The 20,496-nt window shown below is 52.4% G+C and overlaps 1 protein-coding gene across 1 annotated transcript in view; it reads right to left on the bottom strand.

The window, feature by feature from the left end:
* AJAP1 (adherens junctions associated protein 1) overlaps nt 1-20,272 on the bottom strand; it is a 128,255-nt gene extending 107,983 nt beyond the window's left edge. Inside the window, exon 1 of the mRNA XM_025354496.1 lies at nt 20,079-20,272. Coding sequence (XP_025210281.1) covers nt 20,079-20,107 — 29 coding nt within the window. The 5' untranslated portion in view covers nt 20,108-20,272. The remainder of the gene's footprint in view (nt 1-20,078) is intronic.
* Between the last annotated feature and the right edge of the window lie 224 nt (nt 20,273-20,496).

Genomic DNA, 20,496 nt, shown 5'->3' with positions numbered 1-20,496 from the left:
GCCCTACGCGTGTCTTCCCTCGGCTGGCTCTCATCTGTCTTTTCCTTTTAATAAACCATTACTGTGAGTATGACAGCTTTCAGAGAGTTCTTCAAGTCCTTCTAGTGAAATATTGCAGCTGAAGGTGGCCCTGGGGACCCCCAAACACTGCAGTTGGTGTCAAAAGTGGGAGTTGTCCTGGGACCCCCAAATGCTATAGCTGGCCTCAGACATGGGGGTGGTCCTGAGGACTACTCCCTCTATCCTCACACAGGTTCACTCCCGTTGCTGGCCTGAGGACGAGAGGAGGGCACGGGTTTTGCTCTGTTTCTCCCTGACCGCCCTCCAGCCCTGATGGCTCTGACCGCTGCCCTCCTGGGATCCACGGCAGAGGGACAGCAGCATTCTCAAGCCTGCAGGACGACGGTTCAGCCAGCGCCTGAGACGACTCCTCCACGGCCACATGGCAACGTGACTCACGCCCTGTGCAGAATCTCTGTTTGAAAACGCTGAATGTCAAAAAGGAAGAGCAGAGGCAGGCAACAAGACAGAAATAGGCGCGTGCAGATGAAGCAAGGCTTTCGTTTGCATGGAACTTTCTGCCAGAGATCCAAAACACGAGACAAGGAGGCAGAGCAGAACGCTGCCTGCTCACTCTACCCTGGGCCCTGATCGATCCGTCAGAGAACTGGAGCTCTGAGAGCTTCCCACTGAACCAGAGCCCAGCAGAGGGAGGCCCCAAGACCAGCAGCTGAGAGCCGCTGCACCAGCCACTCCTGAAGGCCTGGCCAGCCCCCTGGTGCCTACCCAGCTGCTGGGGCTCAGGGGCCTCCTCATATGAAAGTCCCTCATATCTGCCTTTATATTTCACTCCACCCTCTGTCCTTCTGCTTCTGCACTGACCTCTGAACCCAAAGCAGGGGTCATTGACCTTTGTCTGAAAAGGCCCAGACAGAAAATGTTATAGGTTTTGCAGGCCATTTTCTGTCACAACCACTCAACTCTGTCCTTATGAAAATCAATGGGCATGCCCCGGTGCCAATAAAACTTTATTTGCGAAGTCAGGAAGCCAAGGGCCATGGCGCCAATAAAACTTTGTTTACAAAGTCAGGCAGCCATAGGCCATGGTGCCAGTAAAACTTTACAAAGTCAGGCAGCCATGGGCTGTGATGCCAATAAAACTTTATTTACAAAGCCAGGCAGCCACAGACCACGATGTGCCAACCCCTGACCTAGAGAACAGCTACTAAAGCTTAACTAGAGCTCAGCGAGGCCTCCTCTCCAGGGCCCTCTTCTGCCCACTGCCCTGCCCTCTTGGCCGATTTGCAGTCTCTGGAAATCGGGTGACTAGATTTAACCAAAATACAGAATGCCCAGTAACATTTGTATTTGAAAGAAACAATCCTTTTTGTTCTTTTTTTTTTTTTTTTTTTTGGGTGGGGGGATAAGCCTATCTCATGCAAAACCTGGAACATACTTAACTAAAATACATTTGTTTGTCTGAAATTGAAACAGAACCAAGCATCCTGTTTTCTTTTATGTGGCAGCCCTATTTAGGAGTAATGAAGTTCAATTCATTTCATGGAGACCCTGACTTCTCGCTCCTGGCTCAGGAGTAAGACCTCTCCAGAGCCCATGATTCGTATAAAGCCTCGATCAGAGGACAAGAAGAGTCACATCTAAAATGCTGATAATGAATTCATTTATTCATTGACCAAGCCAGAGCCAGAGCCAGGACTCGCCCTCATCTGGCCAATTCCAGAGACACAAAGCCAGGACATGCCCTGGGAAGGCTGCCTGGCGGCATCTGTGTCCACAGCCCCAGCACACAAGCAGCCTCATGATCCCTGCCCCTCCACACCTCCAAATACAAAGTGCAGGAAGGAGTGAGTGAGTGGAGGCTCCCGAGCTGGAGCAGAGCTGCAGGGGGCACCACACCGGGTCAGGTGTCCCCAGAGTTTCAGTGGGACTGGGTTGAAGGCCTGTCCACACCTCACCAGTTTACAATTGTCCCGCCACTAATTTTGGAAACAGGCACGAGCTCTTGTTAGAAGACAGACAGAAAGAGAACAGAGAAAGAGGGATGAAGGGCAGGGGAGGGGACGGGAAGGAGAGAGGAAATGAGAAAGCATGAGAAGACTGGGCCGTCAGGGGCACCTCACTCATGCATCCTGTATACTTAGGTAGTTATCTATTGAATTAGTTAGCTATTGCTGGGTAACAAACTACCCCAAACACAGTGGTGTAAACACCCCCTACCCCCAGCAACCCCACCTATGAGCTCGCAGTTCCATTGATGCGAAGACTGGCTAGATTCTCCGCTCAGGGTCATCTCGCTGGGCTGACATCAAGGCATTGGTGGGGCTGTGTCTCCTTCTGGAGATCCTGGGGAAGAATCTGTCTCCAAGCTCATTCAGGTTGTCAGCAGAATCCAGTTCCTTGTGGCTGTAGGACAGAAGTCCCACCTCCTTGACTGGAAGCCCTCCTTCAACTTCAAGCCAGCCACAATACTGTGTCGATCCTTTTTAAGTTTCAGATCTCTCAGGCCACCACCCTCACCCTCCTGACCATGTCTCTATCTCCTCTTCCACCTCTGTACCCAAGGACGCCTGTGATGATACTGGACCCACTGGGAATAACAGGACGATCTCCCTATCGAAGGGTCAATGGATTAGAAATCTTTCCTACCTCTGCCAAGTCCCCTTTGCTGTCTGGGGTTATGTACTAAGGGGTGTGGTTTCACATCCCACTCACAGCTCTGGGGACAGGGGTGGAATCTGCCTGGGATCCCACCTTCTCACTCACACAGCCTGGATGCACACACTGGAAGGGCAGTGGAGCACCAGGCGAACCCAGCCCCATTCCCTGGAAGTGACTTTGCAGACAGCTCAGGTGAGCAATGGAAGGGCCTCTACCCCGGGTTCTGGTCCACAGGAAACAGCTGCCTGGGAGCCTCCTGAGGACGTTATGCCAGATAGTGTGGTCCTGGGATCCCCAGGCTGATAATTTTCCCATCTATCTAGAAGCAAAACACAGGGTCTTGAAAAGAAATAGGAAATATTCCCACGTTGTGTGGGGAAAGCAGATGCAAAACCAGTCTTCCATCACTGTAATGCACCCAGGATGAAAGTACCTGGCTGTGTCTGGCTCCGTATTCTTGACTGTGGCCCTTCAGGGCTCCTGGCGGAATGATTGTTTCATTGTTGTCTGATACGCTTGGCGCTCCTGCATGGTGCAGTGATTTGGGACCCAGTAAGTTCAGTGACATTTGGTGGCAATAAAGTCCAGCTCTACAGGGCCCAAGTGACCCCCAACCACTCCCTCCTCCTAGTCCAACATTGAGCACTTCACAACAATCCCAGATAATAACACACACCCCGGGGAGATGCCAGGCTCCTTACTTTACAAGTGTGTGTGTTACAACATGATTCTCAAGCAGCTCTGCCAGTCTCAAGCATGACTGCGCCCAGGCTGATAGGAGCCCCGGGATGGTGGGTGAGGGTCTGTCTGCAGGGCCCTGAGAGATGAGGAGAACAGCGTGCCTCACAGCTCTCCTTTTTGAAAGTCTACTCCTACGGCAGCACCTGAGAGCAGTGGGGACGCCTGCACACCAGGTCCCTGGCTAAACCATGACAATAAAAGCAGGCTCTGACCAGCTTCCTCGTGAAGCGCCTTGTTTCCATTAACTACACTTTCTGGTTACCCAGGGATTCCATTTTGCTCAGTCTCTGGATTTACAAAAGCAGGAAAAATAATGGGCTTATACCTTTCAGATTAAAGGCAGGGCTAACAAGGTTTCCAGGTCAATATGTTCACATTGTTTGATGAATGGGGATACGGCAGTCACAGTACTGGAAGAGGTGTGAGGGGAAGAATTGCCAGAGCTGGTGGGTGCATTTGCTCCTGGTGGTGCATTTCCTCCTGGTGGTACTCAGGAAAACAGAGCTGCCTGTGGCCTGTAGCTCCATACCTTTGAGATGGAAAGATCACAGTGCCCTGGGCTCCAAGTGGGCTGGGGATGAAGGGAGATAACGGATGCAGTACACATGCCACAGCATCACGTCCTCCTGACAACGTGACAGTCAGCTGCCATTCTTTTATTATTATTATTATTTTATTTTATTTACTTTTTTGAGACAGAGTCTTGCTTTGTTGCCCAGGCTGGAGTGCAGTGGCGTGATCTCAGTTCACTGTAACCTCTGCCTCCCAGGTTTAAGCGATTCTCCTGCCTCGGCCTCCCTAGTAGCTGGGTTTACAGGCAAGCACCACCACACCCAGCTAATTTTTGTATTTTTATTAGAGACGAGGTTTCTCCATGTTGGTCAGGCTGGTTTCAAACTCCTGACCTCAGGTGATCCACCCACCTCGGCCTCCCAAAGTACTGGGATTACAGGCGTGAGCCACTGCACCCAGCTTGCCATTCTTACTGTTACAAAGAATGGCAGCTGACTGTCACGTTGGGTCAGTATTATGACCATATTTACACTTTTGCTGTACTTTAGATATCAGTTTCTTCTATAAAATAAACAAAATCATCCAACACGATCCAATGTTATAAAGGACAATGGAAACAAATGCAGCCAAAAGTGTGATGTGGACTTATTTTTTTTTATTTTTTTTTTTGAGACGGAGTCTCGCTCTGTTGCCCAAGCTGGAGTGCAGTGGCGCAATCTCAGTTCATTGCAACTTCCGCCTCCTGGGTCCAAACAATTCTCCTGCCTCAGCCTCCCTGGTAGCTCGGATTGCAGGCGCCTGCCACCATGCCCGGCTATTGTTTGCATTTTTAGTAGAGACGGGGTTTTACCATGTTAGCCAAGCTGGTCTCGAACTTCTGACCTCAAGTGATCTTCCCACCTCAGCCTCCCAAAGAACTGAGACTACAGGCATGAGCTACCGCACCTGGCCTGTGATGCAGACTCTAAAAGACCAACACGTGTGCCTATTACCATCACCTCTGTGGAGAAATGATGAGATGACACAGGATCTCAGCTCAAATGACTTGCATGACAGCACATCCCTTAGAAGGGCCTTGAAGGGCCACAGTCATGAATATGGAGCCGTTACAGTCATCTTGGGTCCGTTACAGTGATGGAAGACTTTGTTTTTGCATGCTTTCCAAAAACAGAAATGTATGTTGTCATTTGCTCTGTTCCCTCTCCTCCGGAAGGGAAAGGGAAGAACATTCTGGAACACTCTGGAAAACTGTGTTGCAGTTAATTTGCTTACTTTCACACATTTTCCTGAGTAGGCTGCCCAGTGGGCTCTTGGGATAGGAAACTGGAGACCAATGAGGCTGGGCGATGAGACCTGCACTTGTCACGGCTTGACAACCCAACCTGGGCACTGGAGTGGGGCAACAAGGCAGTTTCCAGGGAGCCAGCAGCAGCCTAGGCAGCATGCTTCCATGCCAGCAAGAATGCTGCTTCCAATGAAAAGTGACAGGCTCACAAGCCAGGTCACCGCCAGGGAAGCTCCCAGTTCACTGTACATGGGTGGGTCACAAGTTCCTTGTCACTGTGGGTCGGGGCTGGTGTCATACTAAAAGGATCAATGTCAGCCTGGGTATTTTTCAGTAGATCACACGGCTCAGCTCTGAGGTCCAGGAAGAGGGGAAAGGAAAAGGCACCAAGAATAAGATTCAGCCCAGGGCAATTGCTTTAATCCACTCCCAAAATGGTTCATAATCCCTCTTTAGCACAGAGCTGATAAAAAGTGCTGCTTCTCACTGAGCCTCCTCCCTGGGGATGTGTGAGGAGTAAAGACAGACCGGCTGCCTCAGGCCCAGTGCTGTGGACAAGGTGCACAGGCATAGCGAGGCCTGTCTGCAATCTAGGATGAGGTGGGGAAGGAGCCTGCATTGGCTCTGTTGCTGGGCAGCCACCCGTAAATTTGCAAGGGGTCACCATCCTTCCAGCCCTGTGCAGGGCTGAGTGACATCCCCGTCCTTCAGATGAGAAAACTGAGGCTCAGAAAAATCATGGGAACTTCCAAAGATCACACAAGTGCTGCAGCAGTGCCCTAACCAGGCAACTGTGGATAAAGTCCAAGTCCAAGAAGGATACCTAGGATGCCTAGGTATGTCCCTCAAAGGATCAAAAACAGGGACCAAAACAGACACCTGTACATGTATGTTTACAGCAGCCAAAAGGTGGAAACAGCCCAAATGTCCATCAGTGGACGAACAGGCAAACAGCATGTAGCCTATTCATAGTGTGGCACAGAATTCATCACAAAAAGGAGTGAAGTACTGATGCACGCTACAATGTGGGTGAACTAACAAACATCATGCTAAGTGAAAGAAGCCAAGCACAAAAGGTTACATACTGTATGATGTGGTTTGGCTGTGCCCCCACCCAAATCTCACCCTGAATTGCAATAATCCCCACAATCAAGGGCGGGACCAGGTGGAAGTGATTGGATCATGGGAGCGGTTTCCCCCATGCTGTTATTGTGATAGTGAGTTCTCATGAGATCTGATGGTTTTATAAGGGTCTGGAATTTCCCCTGCTTGCACTCACTTCATCCTGCCACCCTGTGAAGAAGGTGCCTGCTTTTCCTTTGCCTTCAGCCACGATTGTAAGTTTGCTGAGGCCTCCCCAGCCATGCAGAACAGAGAGCCAATTAAACCTCTTTCCTTTATAAATTACCCAGCCTCAGGCATTTCTTCAAAGCAGTATAAGAATGTATTAATTGTATGATCTCATTTATTTAAAATGTCCAAAACAGGCCAAACTGAAGACACAGGAAGTAGGTAAATGGTTTCCAGGGGATGGGGAGTGACTGCTAAAAGATATGGAATTTCCTTTTAGGGTGATGAAAAGGTCTTGGAACTAAAGAATGGTGATGGCTGCACAACATTGTGAATACACTAAATGTCACTAAAGTTTACACTTTAAAATAGCTAATTTTATGTTATGTGAATTTCACTTCAATTTTAAAAGCAAGCTAAAAAAATGTTGGCTGAGTCTGAGTCCCTCCTGCTGGCTGAGTCTAGGTCCCTCTCATCGACTTACTCTGACTACCTCCTATAAAATTCAAATATGTCCTGTGGCAACTGACATAAATCCTACCTACTTGTGACTCACTGGGAACACCAGAATTCCTACATAAGAAATTGTCATGGAATTCAGTCTCTCACTGAAAATAAGGGAGGGAAAATAAAAGGCAGGCAGAGCACAGCAAGAAAGCCTGGCCTGTGAAGGCTCCACCCTGTGGACATTAACCCTGGATGTGCCCCGTCTCCCAGGCAGGGGACCCCGGCTCCAGGACATGCATAACCTGCGAAACTAGAGATGGATGAGCCTCCACACTCCCCAGGAATCCCCATCCCAGGACTGAGCCACCAGAGCCTGAGTTAGGGGCACGCTCCTCTTGGAGTCCTCAGGTACCACTCTGCTGACTTTGTATGACCTTAGGAAAGTTGCTTACTCCTCTTTTGCCTCAGTTTACCCAACTGTGAAATAAGGCTAATAATATTTCCTGATCTTGAAGGTCTGCTGAGAGATTTTGTTAATTACATTTTTAAACAGCTTTTCAGTTGATGAAGGAAAAGTGCAGACATGTATTACTTGGGCATTTTAAAGTCAACTAATGCCTCACCCCTATACCCTCACAACACACAGACACACACACACGCATGCACACACAGCACTGCTCTCTAAGCTACTTTAAGAAGAGGGCTTTTAGCTTTCAAATACACAGGATTGGCCCCACACAAGGAGGAAGAAAACTGCCACCCTAATGGCATTCTATTTTTTTTTTTTTTTGAAATAGAGTCTCACTCTATCACCCAGGTTGGAGTGCAGTGGTGCGATCTCAGCTCACTGCAACCTCCGCCTCCCGGGTTCAAGTAATTCTCCCGCCTCAACCTCCGACTAGCTGGGACTAAGGCACCTGCCACCATGTCTGGCTAATTTTTGTATTTTTAGTAGAGATGGGGTTTCACCATGTTGGCCAGGCTGATCTTGAACTCCTGACCTCACGTGATACTCCTGCCTCCAACTCCCAAAGTGATAGGATTACAGGCATGAGCCACTGCACCTGGACTCACCCTAAGGGCATTCTTTAGGGAGGAATCCAACTCCCCCGAACGTCTTCCCCTTCCCACTTGAAACCTCCACGTTCACTCAGTGCTGTGGGCTCATCGCCTTGTGTCTCAGGGGTTCTTCACAAAATTCAGACCCACAGCTTGGGTGGGATGACGACTCCACCCCAAGCAGCACCTGAGTGGGGGTCCAGTTCTCTAAGGAAGGGGTCCCCAACCCTGGGTCATGGACCAGTACCAGCATCTGTTAGGAACTGACCTCACAGCAGGAGGTGAGCAGTGGGTGAGCCAGCATTGCCATCTGAGTTCCGCCTCCTGTCAGATCAGCAGTGGAATTAGATTCTTCAAGGAGCACTAACCCTACTGTGAACTGAGTATGTGAGGGATCTAGGTTGTGCACTCCTTATGAGAATCTAATGCCTGATGATCTGTGGTGGAACAGTTTTATCTAGAAACCATCCACCCTGTCTTCCATGAAACTGGTCCCTGGTGCCAAAAAGGTTGGGGACTGCTGTTGTAAGGTGAGGAGGTCCCCACAGAGTGGGCAGGGGCAGGCGGCAGGTTGGGGCTGGAAGGGTGGAGATAGGGGCCCCTCTCCGCACCCTCCCGTGATTCACAGGTCCCTCTCCACACCCTCCCGTGATTCACGGGTCCTCTCTCCGCACCCTCCCGGGATTCACAGGTCCCTCTCCGCACCCTCCCGTGATTCACAGGTCCCTCTCCGCACCCTCTCGTGATTCACAGGTCCCTCTCCGCACCCTCCCGGGATTCACAGGCCTCTCTCCGCACCCTCCCATGATTCACAGGTCCCTCTCCACAACCCTCCCGTGATTCACGGGTCCTCTCTCCACACCCTCCCGTGATTCACGGGCCTCTCTCCGCACCCTCCCATGATACAAGGGCCCCTCTCTGCACCCTCCTGGGATTCATGGGCCCCTCTCCAGACCCTCCCGTGATTCACAGGCCCCTCTCCGCACCCTCCCATGATTCAGGGGCCCCTCTCTGCACCCCTCCTGTGATTCACGGCCCCTCTTTGTGCCCTCCTATGATTCATGGACCCCTCTCCACAACCCTCCGTGATTCACAGGCCCCTCTCTGCACCCCTCCTGTGAGTCGCGGGCCCCTCTCTGCATCCCTCACTCCCCCAGGGTCTGTCATTCCCTTTCCACTTGAACGCACACGGGCAGAGAGCATGACACTTTCCCTGGGACGCTGGATGGCTCCCAGCCCCCAGGACAGAAGCGGGAGTCCTGGGGCCCACTGGTCGTTCCAGTCTCCTCCAAGCATCACCCCCCTAAACATGCGTCTTCCTCTCCAGCTTCACGGAGCCAACTCCTAAGGGCTGACCCAAATACACCTGCCCCACCTTCCCCTGGGTGGGCCGGAGGAGCCTCAGTGGGCTATTTCACCGTGGTGTGCCTCCACATCCCCATCTGTGCAGCACACCCACCACCAGTGCTCAGCAAATGGCAGCCACCCCATTCCCTCTCCCTGGCTGTCCCTTCCTCCTCGGGCCCAATGGGCTTCCTTCCTCTCATCCTCTGAGAAAGGGGTCAAATGCTGCTACCTCCAGGAAATCTTCCCCATCTCCTTTTTCCTCTTGGCTCCTGCAATTCCATTTGCTCCTCTGTCCTCTCCTCCTTGGAGTTCCTGTAGGACCAGGAGAAGGGTCTTTTCATCCCTGTGCCCAGCACAGCACCCAGCATGCGGTGGCCACTCATCCGTGTCTGCTGCATGAAAGTGTCTGGATGTCAGGCCCATAGGCAGCCTGTGCCAGGACAAACCTCAGTGGCTGTCATACCTGTCACGCTGCCCGGCTCTCACCCAGGGCCAGCAGACCCTCGGGGGACCACTTGCATGGCTGGTGCCACAAAACCCCAGTCCCGCACTCCCCAGGGACCATCGGGGTGACAGCCTGAGAAACAGACGGCGTTGGAGTGAGTGCAGCGGCTCAGGTCTTCCCAGAGCATCAGGCTTCTGTGCAGAGAATCAAATTAGCCCGAAAAATGCTGAAGGAAGAAGGAACCTGGAGCTGTGGGTGCTCAAAGAGACCGTCCAGGGTAGTAATGGCCAGTAAATTAGCCCAGTACCAGGCCTTAATCAAGAGTCCCCAAAATGCCCCTGGAAGCCTGCGCAGTGTAATGCCACAGCATCCAGGAGACCCGGACGCCTAATGGGGCCATTCCGTCAACATTTTCTGGGATTTTGAAATGCAGTGTCATAAAAATAAACATGCTTACTCTTGTCTCGCATAATTGGCTCCCTAAAGAATCCTTGCCTTCTGAAAGCCACCGTGTCCCTCAGCAGGAAGCACAGCTTTTTTCAGCATCTGGGTACGGTCTTGAATTTTCTCTTGACAAAAAAGAGGGGGGTGGGGGCGTCAACTGAAAACCGACTCTCGTGGGGCTTTTTTTTTCACATTTTACCACATTCCTTTCCAAGCCAGAGAGCACGGTCCTCAGCCGGTCCTGGGGCGGAGGCTTCTGCCGCAAAGGCTGGCATCGTGGTTCAGAGAGGTTCCTTGCTAACACACAAAATACAATGATCCTGCCTAGTAACTGAATCTTTTCAAAAAAAATATATACATACACACACACACACACACACACACACACACACACATCGTAGCTGCATGCCTAGGAAGTCTACCGGCACCATCCGTGGGTGATTTCTTCACCCTTGCCTAAGATGGCTCTTTGCAACCATTCGGGAAATTGAATCCACAGCGGGATGCTGACTTCTCTCTGATCAGGGCTGTAGTCAGCCTGGGAGGGTGGTTACACGACTCTGTCATCGAGTCATTCAGATGCTCTGAGTAGAGGCGCTGAGTTATTCAGATGCTCCAAGTAGAGGCAAATCAGAGCCAGGCAGATGCCACCAAAGGGCAGCCCAGGAAATGAGCAAAATCGCCAGCTCTCTCCTGGGGCCATTTTTTCTTCACCTGGGTAAAGATGACACTCTGGATGCACCCCCAGCAGAAGGGCATGACCTGGGCCCCCCAGCTGATGGTGGGGATCAGCTGGTGGGAGGCAGTCCCTGCTGCAGCCTAAGCAGGGCTGACTCTTGGGCCCAACTGCATGGACAGGCTGCTGCTGTCACCTGGGAACTGCACCACCATTGTCCCTTCTACCAGGCTCAGAACCCATGAAGTTCCAGGCATGTCCTTTTCACCTCTGTACCATGGACATCCATGTGTGTTCTGTGTGGTGCCAGGCAGCAAGGAAATTGGCCCTGGATGCTGGGCTCAAATCCCATACTTGGCTGCCTGCCCCAGCCTGGTGGATGCTGTATTCCTTAAATACATCCAATCCAATGTGTTCTTCTAGACTAGGAAGAACAGGATGTAACGGTTCAGAGGCCAGATGCTGGAGCTGAGTGCCTGGGTTTGAGTGCGGGCTCTGCTATTTACTTGCTGTGTCGCCTGGGGAAATTCATTCAGGTTCTCTGTGCCTTCTCTACAAACAGGAGATCCTCAAAGTGCTCCTACCATAGCAATGTAGGAAACAGTTAAGATACGGCACGGGCATAGAACAGCACCTGCTACACAGTGAGTGTCATGCAACTGTTCACGGATATTTTGTCCACACAGGCCTCAGTGAAGGTGTTTATGAACAGGAACCTGTGGCTATGAGCAAGCCCCGCACTCAGGCCTCCCAAAAACGGCAGTTCTACAGCACTAGAGCCACCCTTCTTCCATCCCATGTCCCACGCAGACAAGGCCAACAGTCTATAGGCACTTTTCTCCCTCCAAATCCCCAGAAGGACTCAGAATCCTTCTCTACACGGAGCTCGAAGAAGCAACTACCAAAGAGGCCACACCGGTTGCCAGAGTTCAGATCTTTTCCCCACCCCTAGGTCTGGGGAGTCTCTGCCCCCGACACCAGCTAACAACTTAGCAGCTGACTACAAAGACCCTCTGGGGCCAGTTGGGCCGAGACCCTCATCCACACTCACGGGGCTAGCACAAGAGGGATACCAGGAGCTCCTCCAGGGGCCACCCTCCTCCCACCTGCAGCCTGAATTTGAGCTGCCTGGACGCCATGGGTTTGTTGTCATTTACCCCAGGATGGGAAATGTTCCCTTCACTTCTCCCTCTTCTGCATTCGGGTTCTTCCAAGTCTGTGGCTGGTGCCGAACAATCCCCATCATGGGATTCCTGGAATCCATGGCCTGCTTGAGGGCTGCCCCTTCTGTGAGTGGCAGCATCCAGCACCCAAGACCCGTGCTTTCTGGGGTGCTTCCCACAGCTCTGTCCTGTGCCTACGACCCCTGGCACTGCCTTGTCCATCAAAAATGATGCCTGGCTGGATGCAGAGGCTCATGCCTGGAATCCCAGCACTCTGGGAGGCTGAGGCGGGATGATCACTTGAGCTCAGGCATTCGAGACCAGCCTGGGTAACATAGCAAGACCCAATCTATTTAAAGCATAAAAAAATAAATAAAATAAAAACAAAATGATGCCCTTCAGCCCTCACTCCATGAGGATGGTTTCCCCAAACTGGCCCCACTGCCCCCCTGGGAAGGAGGAAGCACAGCTGCCTCCCTTACATTCCCTGGAAGGCCCCTGAAGCCCACACTTTCCACGTGCAGGGGAGTAGGCACGGTCTGGGTCCTTTGAGAGACCACTGACCCTCTTCCCTCCACCTCCAGGCATCTGGCCAGAGAGGAGTCCTTCTAATGAGTCAAAATGTTCCCCCTTATACCAGGGCAGAGTGGAAAAACCTGTTCTCCTCTATCGAACCAAAACACATCCCCGTGGCAGAATGCACTCGACGCTCAATAAATGCTTGTTGAATGAGAAATGTTCGAATCAACAATGGCTTATGTGTAGGGAGTTCTCTTTAGAACAAAAGGAAGGAGGCAATCCCACCCCAGAGCTGGACTGCGGGCGCCTAGCCCAGCACCCATCTAACAACACATAAGGGGTTTCTCGTGGCCCCACTGAGCACTGACGTTTGTGGTTATAAAGTGGAGGCAAGAGAAATGAAAACAACATCCACCAAGACACGTGCACACGAAGTTCATGGCAGCGCTGTTCCCCCAGCCCCAAGATGCCAGCAACGCAACCCTGCATCAACAGATGAATGGGCAAGCAAACGGTGGGATGTCCAAACATCGGGATACCATTCAGGAACAAAAAGGGAACGAAGTGGCAAGCTACGGCATAGACACACCTCGGAACATGACACTAAAGAAGTCAGACAAAAATGACCACACGCCGGATGATTCCATTTACAGGAATAGCAATGATGGGCAAATCCATCAGAGCCCAGAGGAGTGGTCATCAAAGGCTGGAGGCAGGAACAGGGATTGCTACAAACAGCAAAAGGGATCTCATCAGGGGCGAGGCCACTGTGCTGAAACTGGACCACGGCAATAGTTGTGCAACTCAGCCAATATCCTAAAAATCAATGAACCAGACACTTTAAATGGGTAAATTTCATTGCATGTGAATTGTACTTCCAAAAAAATGCACGCACACACACACGTGCACGCACACACACACACAAATATATACATAAAGGGTAATTCCTTTTACCCAGGCTTCTTAAGCTAAACCCAACTTTCTCAATGTGATCATTCATTGATTTCCACAGCTTTTAATTTCAAGAAAGCTCTCAATAGAGGTCTCCAACGATTTGGTGACATATTTATTTTTAATTATTAAACAGATTGAAGAGCAGGATCTGTGTCACAGATAGGTTTTCATCTCCCCATGGCGTTTCATTAATTCTTTGCTGCAAAATAATTTGTTATTTGACCATAAACCTTTTACTTAAAATCATGGGTGCCAGAAAGACTTGTGATTTCAGAGTCAGCTGAACACACGGCTAAATCCATAAAGTGCTGACTTGGCATCGCAGCAGCTGGGTCCTTCTTGCTTTATTTTTTATTGTTGTTGTTTTAAAATTTTGTTTTGTGTTTCCCAAAAGGGCAATCTGTAACTTAATAAAGGGAGTAAGAAGTAGATTTTGTATAAGACAAGAAAGCCACAGAGGTCAGCATAAGGAGCATGAATGGACTTTCGAGTCCTGGAAACCTGGGTTCAAATCCCACCTCTCCCATGAGCTAGCTGTGTGACCTTGAGCAAATTACCTAACCTCTCTGTGCTCCAGTTTTCTCCTGTGTGAATGGGAGCAATAATACCTGCCTTGCAGGGCCACCATGAGGATTATGAGGGTGGAGTGGGACAATGCAGAATGGCTGGACAGTTTAGCACAGTTGGATCACTTAGCACAAAGTCTGGGTTAGGAAAAGGGCTAGCAGTATTATAGTATTAGTTCCAGCACCTCCCATCTTGATGTGAAAGGAGAGAGAAAGAGTATCGGGTGTAGGTCGTGAGATCTCAGAAGTTCACAGCCAAATCTGAGACAGAGCTTCCCATTGTATCTCCCAGTTTCATTCAATAAGCCCTGAGAGAGCACCCCCCACACCCCAGTTCTTTTATCATAAAGCCCCAAATGAGGTGATAACAGCAAAGCCACAAACCAATGTCTGCCTTCTCAAACTTGAGGCTCATGTTTCCCTGATCTAGAAACAGGAAACCAGTTGTTTTTGTGTTTGACTTAAAACCCTCAGAGTATGGTCTTGAAGCCTATAAGCCAGGGTAGAAAAGTGAGGCTGACCCCCAAAAGCTGCTCTGTTTTCAGAGCTGACCTAATTGATGTAAAGATGTGGACAGATCTTCTTATCCAATAATTATGCACGAAGTCATTTATTACTGTCACCGATGATGGATCTCATAACATTAGCAACACCATACGTTCATATGCTGCTGAATTTTTTGTTCTAAAATGTGTGGCAGAGACACGACCGAGCAAGTTTTGTAAAGCAATCTTTTTCACCCATTTCCCCATTTCCACATCACCTTTGACTGCTGTTAAATAGAAATATATGACCCCTAAAAAAGCGAAATACTCACATACACACACGTGTGCGCACGCTCACCAGTCGGATCAGTTAGGCACTAATCTCTGACAGATTAGTAGAGAATATTAGTTTGTTTCTTTTAATTAAACCTTTTATTTTAACTGTGGAATTACGGCATTGTAAGACACAATACAGAGAGATCCTGTGTACCCCTCACCAAGATTCCCCCAGTGGTAACATTTGCAAAATGACAGTACAGTAATATAACAGGATTATGACATGGCTATCGTCAAGATAGACAACGTTTCCATCACAACAAGGAGGCCTGATGTTACCCGTTTGTAACCACACCCTCTTCGCTTCTGTTCCCCACCCCTTCTTTGACCCCTGACAACTACCACGAGTATTGTACCATGTCTATAATTTTGTCATTTTGATGCAGGGCAGGCATGCCCCAAAGTGGGGCTTAGACCATGAGGGTTTTTGGCTTTGCCTAGAAAAGAATTCAAGAGCAAGCCAGTGATAGAAGAAAAACAGCTTTACTGAGGAGGTGTTCCAGCTCTGGTGGTGTTACCAGGCCGGCAATGTGACAGCTCGGGGACTGCCCCTGCAGAGCAAGGCTGCCCCATAGGCAGTGTGCTGAGAGTGGCAGCTCAGGGCAGCTTTGCAGTTGTATTTATACCTACTTTTAATTCCATGGAGATTAAGGGGCGGCTTATGTCGAAATTTCTAGGGAATGGGTAGTGATTTTGGGTCATCAGGTCATCGCCATGGAAAGGGCAGTAACTCCTGGGTGTTGCACTGGCAGTGGTAAACTGACATGGCACACTGATGGGCATGTCTTACGGAATGGTGCTTCCATCCTGTCCCTGCTTTAGTTAGTCCTCAATTTGGTCCACAGTCTGAGTCCCACCTCCAGAGTCGAGTCCCACCTCCCACCTCAATTTCAATGCTATGAAATCATCATATAGTAAGTAACCTTTTGGGATGGACCCAGGAGTAGCCAGTCCCCCTCTCTCCTCCTGGTGCCTGATCTTATCCCAGCTCCGAGGTGGATGTACTTGGGGACACCCCCTAAGGGCTACCGGAGATCTGACGTGGACACCCTCCAGCCTGACTCTCTATTCAAGGCAGATTAACTAAGAGTTAATCTGAGTTATGTAACCAGCACCACTCCCTACTCCAAGGCCTCATGACTCACCAGCCCCTTTCAATTCCTGGAAGGGGTCTCAGAGGAAGAAAGAACGGAGTCGACCGTCCACGTTTGCCTGTTCTAGCCCCAGAAAGCCCCTGCCCTGTGTCCTCCTTGTGTCTGATTGGCACCAGGCAGGAGAAACCCTCTCAAGCCAGACTTCAAACATAAAATCTAGATCAAGGATATATTTGGCTTTCCAAGTTAATCTTTACATCAATTTGGTCTCTACTGACTTGTAACCCTTTGAAGAAAACTTGGCAACTACGTATTTAAAACAGATGACTCTTACATAACCCCAGAGAGGAGCCCCTGGGCTCTTGAAGGCTCAGCTGTTTGCATTCCAGTCAGGGTTTTATGTTTACCTACTTCATTGTAACCCAGGGTCACGCTCCAGGCACCCTGTGGCTTTCCCACAAAAAGCTCAGGGAAATGCAGAACCTAGGAACGCACAGGGCCCCACCTGCCAGACACCCTGTTTGTGTGCGGGTCAGAGGGACTGGGGCTGTGGAAGTGGAGACACGGTTGGGGTCCAGAAGCACCTCCAGCAACCCCCCTCCCCCCGACCCCCACCGCTAGAAAGACACAGATGCATGCCTTGGGGAAGCTGGCGCTGCTCTGCCTCCAGGGACCCAGAGACAGCTGTCTCCGGCAGGCATGGGGCTGTCTCCATTCCTGAGCTGTGTTGCCCTGCTCCCCTCTCCAATGCATGGAAGGAAAGGAAGCAGGTGATCAAAGTAAATAAACAACAGGGACAGACTGGGAGGAGTCTGCCATCAGCTCCTCCACTTGGACAGTGGATCCCCAAGTTAGGGGTGAGCGTGAAAGGGGGGTATGTACCAATGTTGCCCAAAGATTTGAGCTGCCTGCTAAATTTGCAATTTAGTCAAACATGATCGTCCCCGAGGAGTAGCACAGCCACTGACACTAGATGGATTCCAGTTGCAATCAATTCAGTAGCAGCAGCTGGAAATCGGCGCGAGCCAGGATTCACCGGGAGCGCAATGTTTGTGGACGGCACATTTGACTTCATCCGCCAAAGCTGGGCTGCACAGTCCCAGCTGCCGAGGGACTCTACAGCGAGGACGGTGACAGCCAAGCCAATGGATCCCTGCCATGAGGCCCAGACATGGTACAGCGCGCACTGAGAGGGCTTGGGGAACTGTGAATTATGTCATCACACACACCCAGGGCCTCCCAAACAAAAGGGGCCCCAGAACCTTAGGGCGGGGGAACAGATGGGATGGCCGCAGGGACATGAGCTGGGAATGAGCTCGTGGCACTCTGCTACGGATCACAGTCCTCAGCACAACCCAGCAAACGTATTCGGTGAACGCTCAGAGCTCCTGAGGAAGCCACAGCATCTGAGGTCTGCAGCCTGGGAAGCGACTCACAACCAGGAAGCCAACTCTAAACTCTGGGCTGCTTGCTGAGTACGCACCCCCTTCACCGGTGAGCTCTGGCAGGGCTTGTCAAGCCACTGGGTCTCCTTCCATGGCTCCCTCTCTCTGAGCTGATGGAAAGTATCTTTGGAGCTTTGCTACAACTACTAAACACCACTGCAAAAGACACAAAAGCAGTTCAATAAGTCTCAATCTGCTTCTCCCTCTTGGGGGGGGGGGGGAAGAGCTCCACATACAGCTCAGTTCCAACGCAGAAGTAAATAACCAAGCCCAGACTTCGCCTCAGGGGCCAGAGCTAAGAAAGCCCACCCAACCCCCACCCCCCGCCCAGCAAGTTAGACTGCATCTCTCCCATGGTGCAGGCCAGGCCTTCTGCCACCCCAGCTGGAGGCTCAGTGTATACCTGTCCTAACCAGGCTCCAAGCTTGGCAGCAAGACACCCAGTGCTCACCTGGGGAGCCATGGAGTGGCTTGCAAGCAAAGATGAAGGGCTGTCTTGAAAGAAAAAGTCCATTTCCAGACCTTGAACTTGCAACCCTTTGGCTCTGAGTCCCCAGGTGCCCATTGTGATGCGAAACCACCCAGACCCTCTGGGCACAGGCCTCCTTCTCTGGCCAGGAGACAGCAGTAACAAGACAGCTCTCCCATCAGGATCCCAAATAGGTGACAGCTCATCCTTAAAGGCACACTTACAGAAAATCTCCTGTGCTAACATCGAGGGGGGAAAAACAAAAGGTCAAACTTCAAAAGAACCAACAGAACTGTTTCCTAAAGCAAAATCCCAAGATCCGGCTGGAGGATGCTTGATAGGAACTGTTTTAGTAAATTTCAAACCAAAAGAGAGGTTTCTTTCCAAGATATTTACTCTCCTCTCCCTTTATCAAAATGTACTCATCTTTTAATCTAGCAACTTAGCAATAAAAAAAAAAAAATGTCTGTTCAAATAAGTTGCCATCAGGAATCAAGTGGCAGATGGCAGCTCAGGAAGCAGGTCAGAGCTGAAGACCAGCCACTGGCCAGGGTGGGGACCCGTCTGGTCATTCACAAGGCCTCGGAGGTCTTGCTGAGACCTGGGACAGTCCGGGGCAGAGCAGGGGATGGCAGGCCTGCAGGGCACCTGGATCAGGGTCATTCCTGCAAAGCTGTCCTCGCTCCATTTTGCCGACATCCCAAAACAAACAGTCCAAGCCTAAACCTTATCTAGCCCAAGCACACTTATCGATTCAGGCCAGGCCAATATCCAACACCCAACACAATCGGTTCCATGATTAACCTTTGAAGCCCACAGCAAGATCGGCCACTGCGAGAAGGGAAGCTAATAATAACATCTAACAATGTTCACTAGATGTGTTACACAGGATTCACCTCTGGGTGCAGAATCGGCTCATAAATCAAGGGTCGCTAGAAAACACTTGTCGTCCCCGTCCCCTTCCGATTTCTCAAAATCAGGACACGCACTAGATCCTCCCTCCCTTCGCCTCACTCCCCGCGCAGCTTTATCCAGGAGTGGGGGCGGCTCAAGCAGCCGGCTAACAACTACTGGCCTTTTCGTCCCCAACGCGGGAGCGCAGTGCATCCCAGTGGACAAACTCGAGAACCGCACGTTGCTCTCCGCCTCCACCTCTGTCCTCCCCGCTCGCGGTTCCAACCCGGGACCCAAAGACACGAGCTCCGTGAATGCCCGGCAGGAGGGCGAGGGCTCAGAGGCAGCCTGCCCAGCAAAAAGGACAGCTGTGCTCTGGTGGGCCCTGGGCCACCCCAGGCTGAAGCCGGAGAAGCCCAAGAACCCCGGCGGGCTGGCAAAGTTTGCCGAGAAGGGTCTTTCTGGACACCCCCACCGCGGGCTCTAGGCTCGAACCCCCTGTTCCACCTGGCCCTGGAGTCCCAGACACAGACAAGCCCCGGGAGCGCCGGCGGGCGTGTGTGCGTGTGTGTTTACAGGGGGGTGGCCGCCGGCGCTCCCCAAGAGCCCCAGCTCTCCCGCCCCAGCTGCCAGCCAGCTGTGGGCGTCCGTCGGGCCCGGAGGTCACCCGCAAACAGCTGGGTCGGCAGCTGGAAGCCTAAGAGGCCCCTGCTCAGCCCCGGGGCCCCGAGAAAGAAGGGCGGGCGGAGTGGCTGTTCGCCTCTGGTTTCCTCCAACTCCGCCTGCGAAGCTCTCGCTGGGAGCCCGGAGCTTTAGCTTTCCCCAGCAGCCCCGGCCCCCGCGCCCGCCGCGCCCAGCAGCCCGCGCCTCGCCCCGGGCCCCGGGGAGGAGGCGCGCCGGGGCAGCCGGCCAGGACACTGCGCTGCTGGCGCCTGGAGCTGCGGGCGCGCCCGGCCGGCCCCACTGCCAGGGTTGCTGGGGCGGGCGCCGCTGCCGGGACCCCGGACGCGCGGAGCCCTGGAGACCCGGCCGCTCCCCGCCGGGGCCGCGGCGCTCCAGGCTCCGGGATCAGGGCGGGCGCCCCTATCCGGTTCCCGGTGCACCCCGTTGCCCGCTTGCGGGAAGCAAAGAGGGGTCCCTTGATTTGCAACGGAGAGGAAAGCGCCGCTTCCGCCCAGCCCGGCACCCACGCGCCCAAACGCACCCGGCGCCGGCCGGGTCGCTCACCTGAGTCCTAAAAGCTGTTGAATCCACATGGTCACGTTTCGGGGAGCGGGGCCTCAGACCTGGCTCGCCCGGGCCATCTGCGCGGCGCCCGCGCCCGCTCGCTTCCGTCCCGCGGCGCCGGTCTCCGGCTCTCGGTCCGCCGCCTCCCGCCGCCCGCCGGCCGCGGGGCGCACAGCGAGTCAGAGCGCGGCCGCGCGGGACTCCATGCCGGCCGGCGCGCCGCCGCCGTTGGGGCGCATGGCTCAGGCGGGGCGGCCCGCGGGGGCGCACATCCTTCGGCCGGGGCGCGGGGCTCGCGGCCCCCTCCGCGGGCGGCACAGCGAAGGCGGCGGAGAGGCGGGGCGTGTTCCGGCGCTGTCGCCGCGCAGTCAGGGGGCTGGGGAGCTGCGGCTTCGCCCTCCGGGGCGGTGAAGAGGGA

This window comes from Theropithecus gelada, chromosome 1, assembly GCF_003255815.1.
Source record: "Theropithecus gelada isolate Dixy chromosome 1, Tgel_1.0, whole genome shotgun sequence".
Lineage (NCBI taxonomy): Eukaryota > Metazoa > Chordata > Mammalia > Primates > Cercopithecidae > Theropithecus > Theropithecus gelada.
The sequence above is the reverse complement of the archived record's forward strand: the minus strand, read 5'-3'. Positions and strand labels throughout refer to the sequence as shown.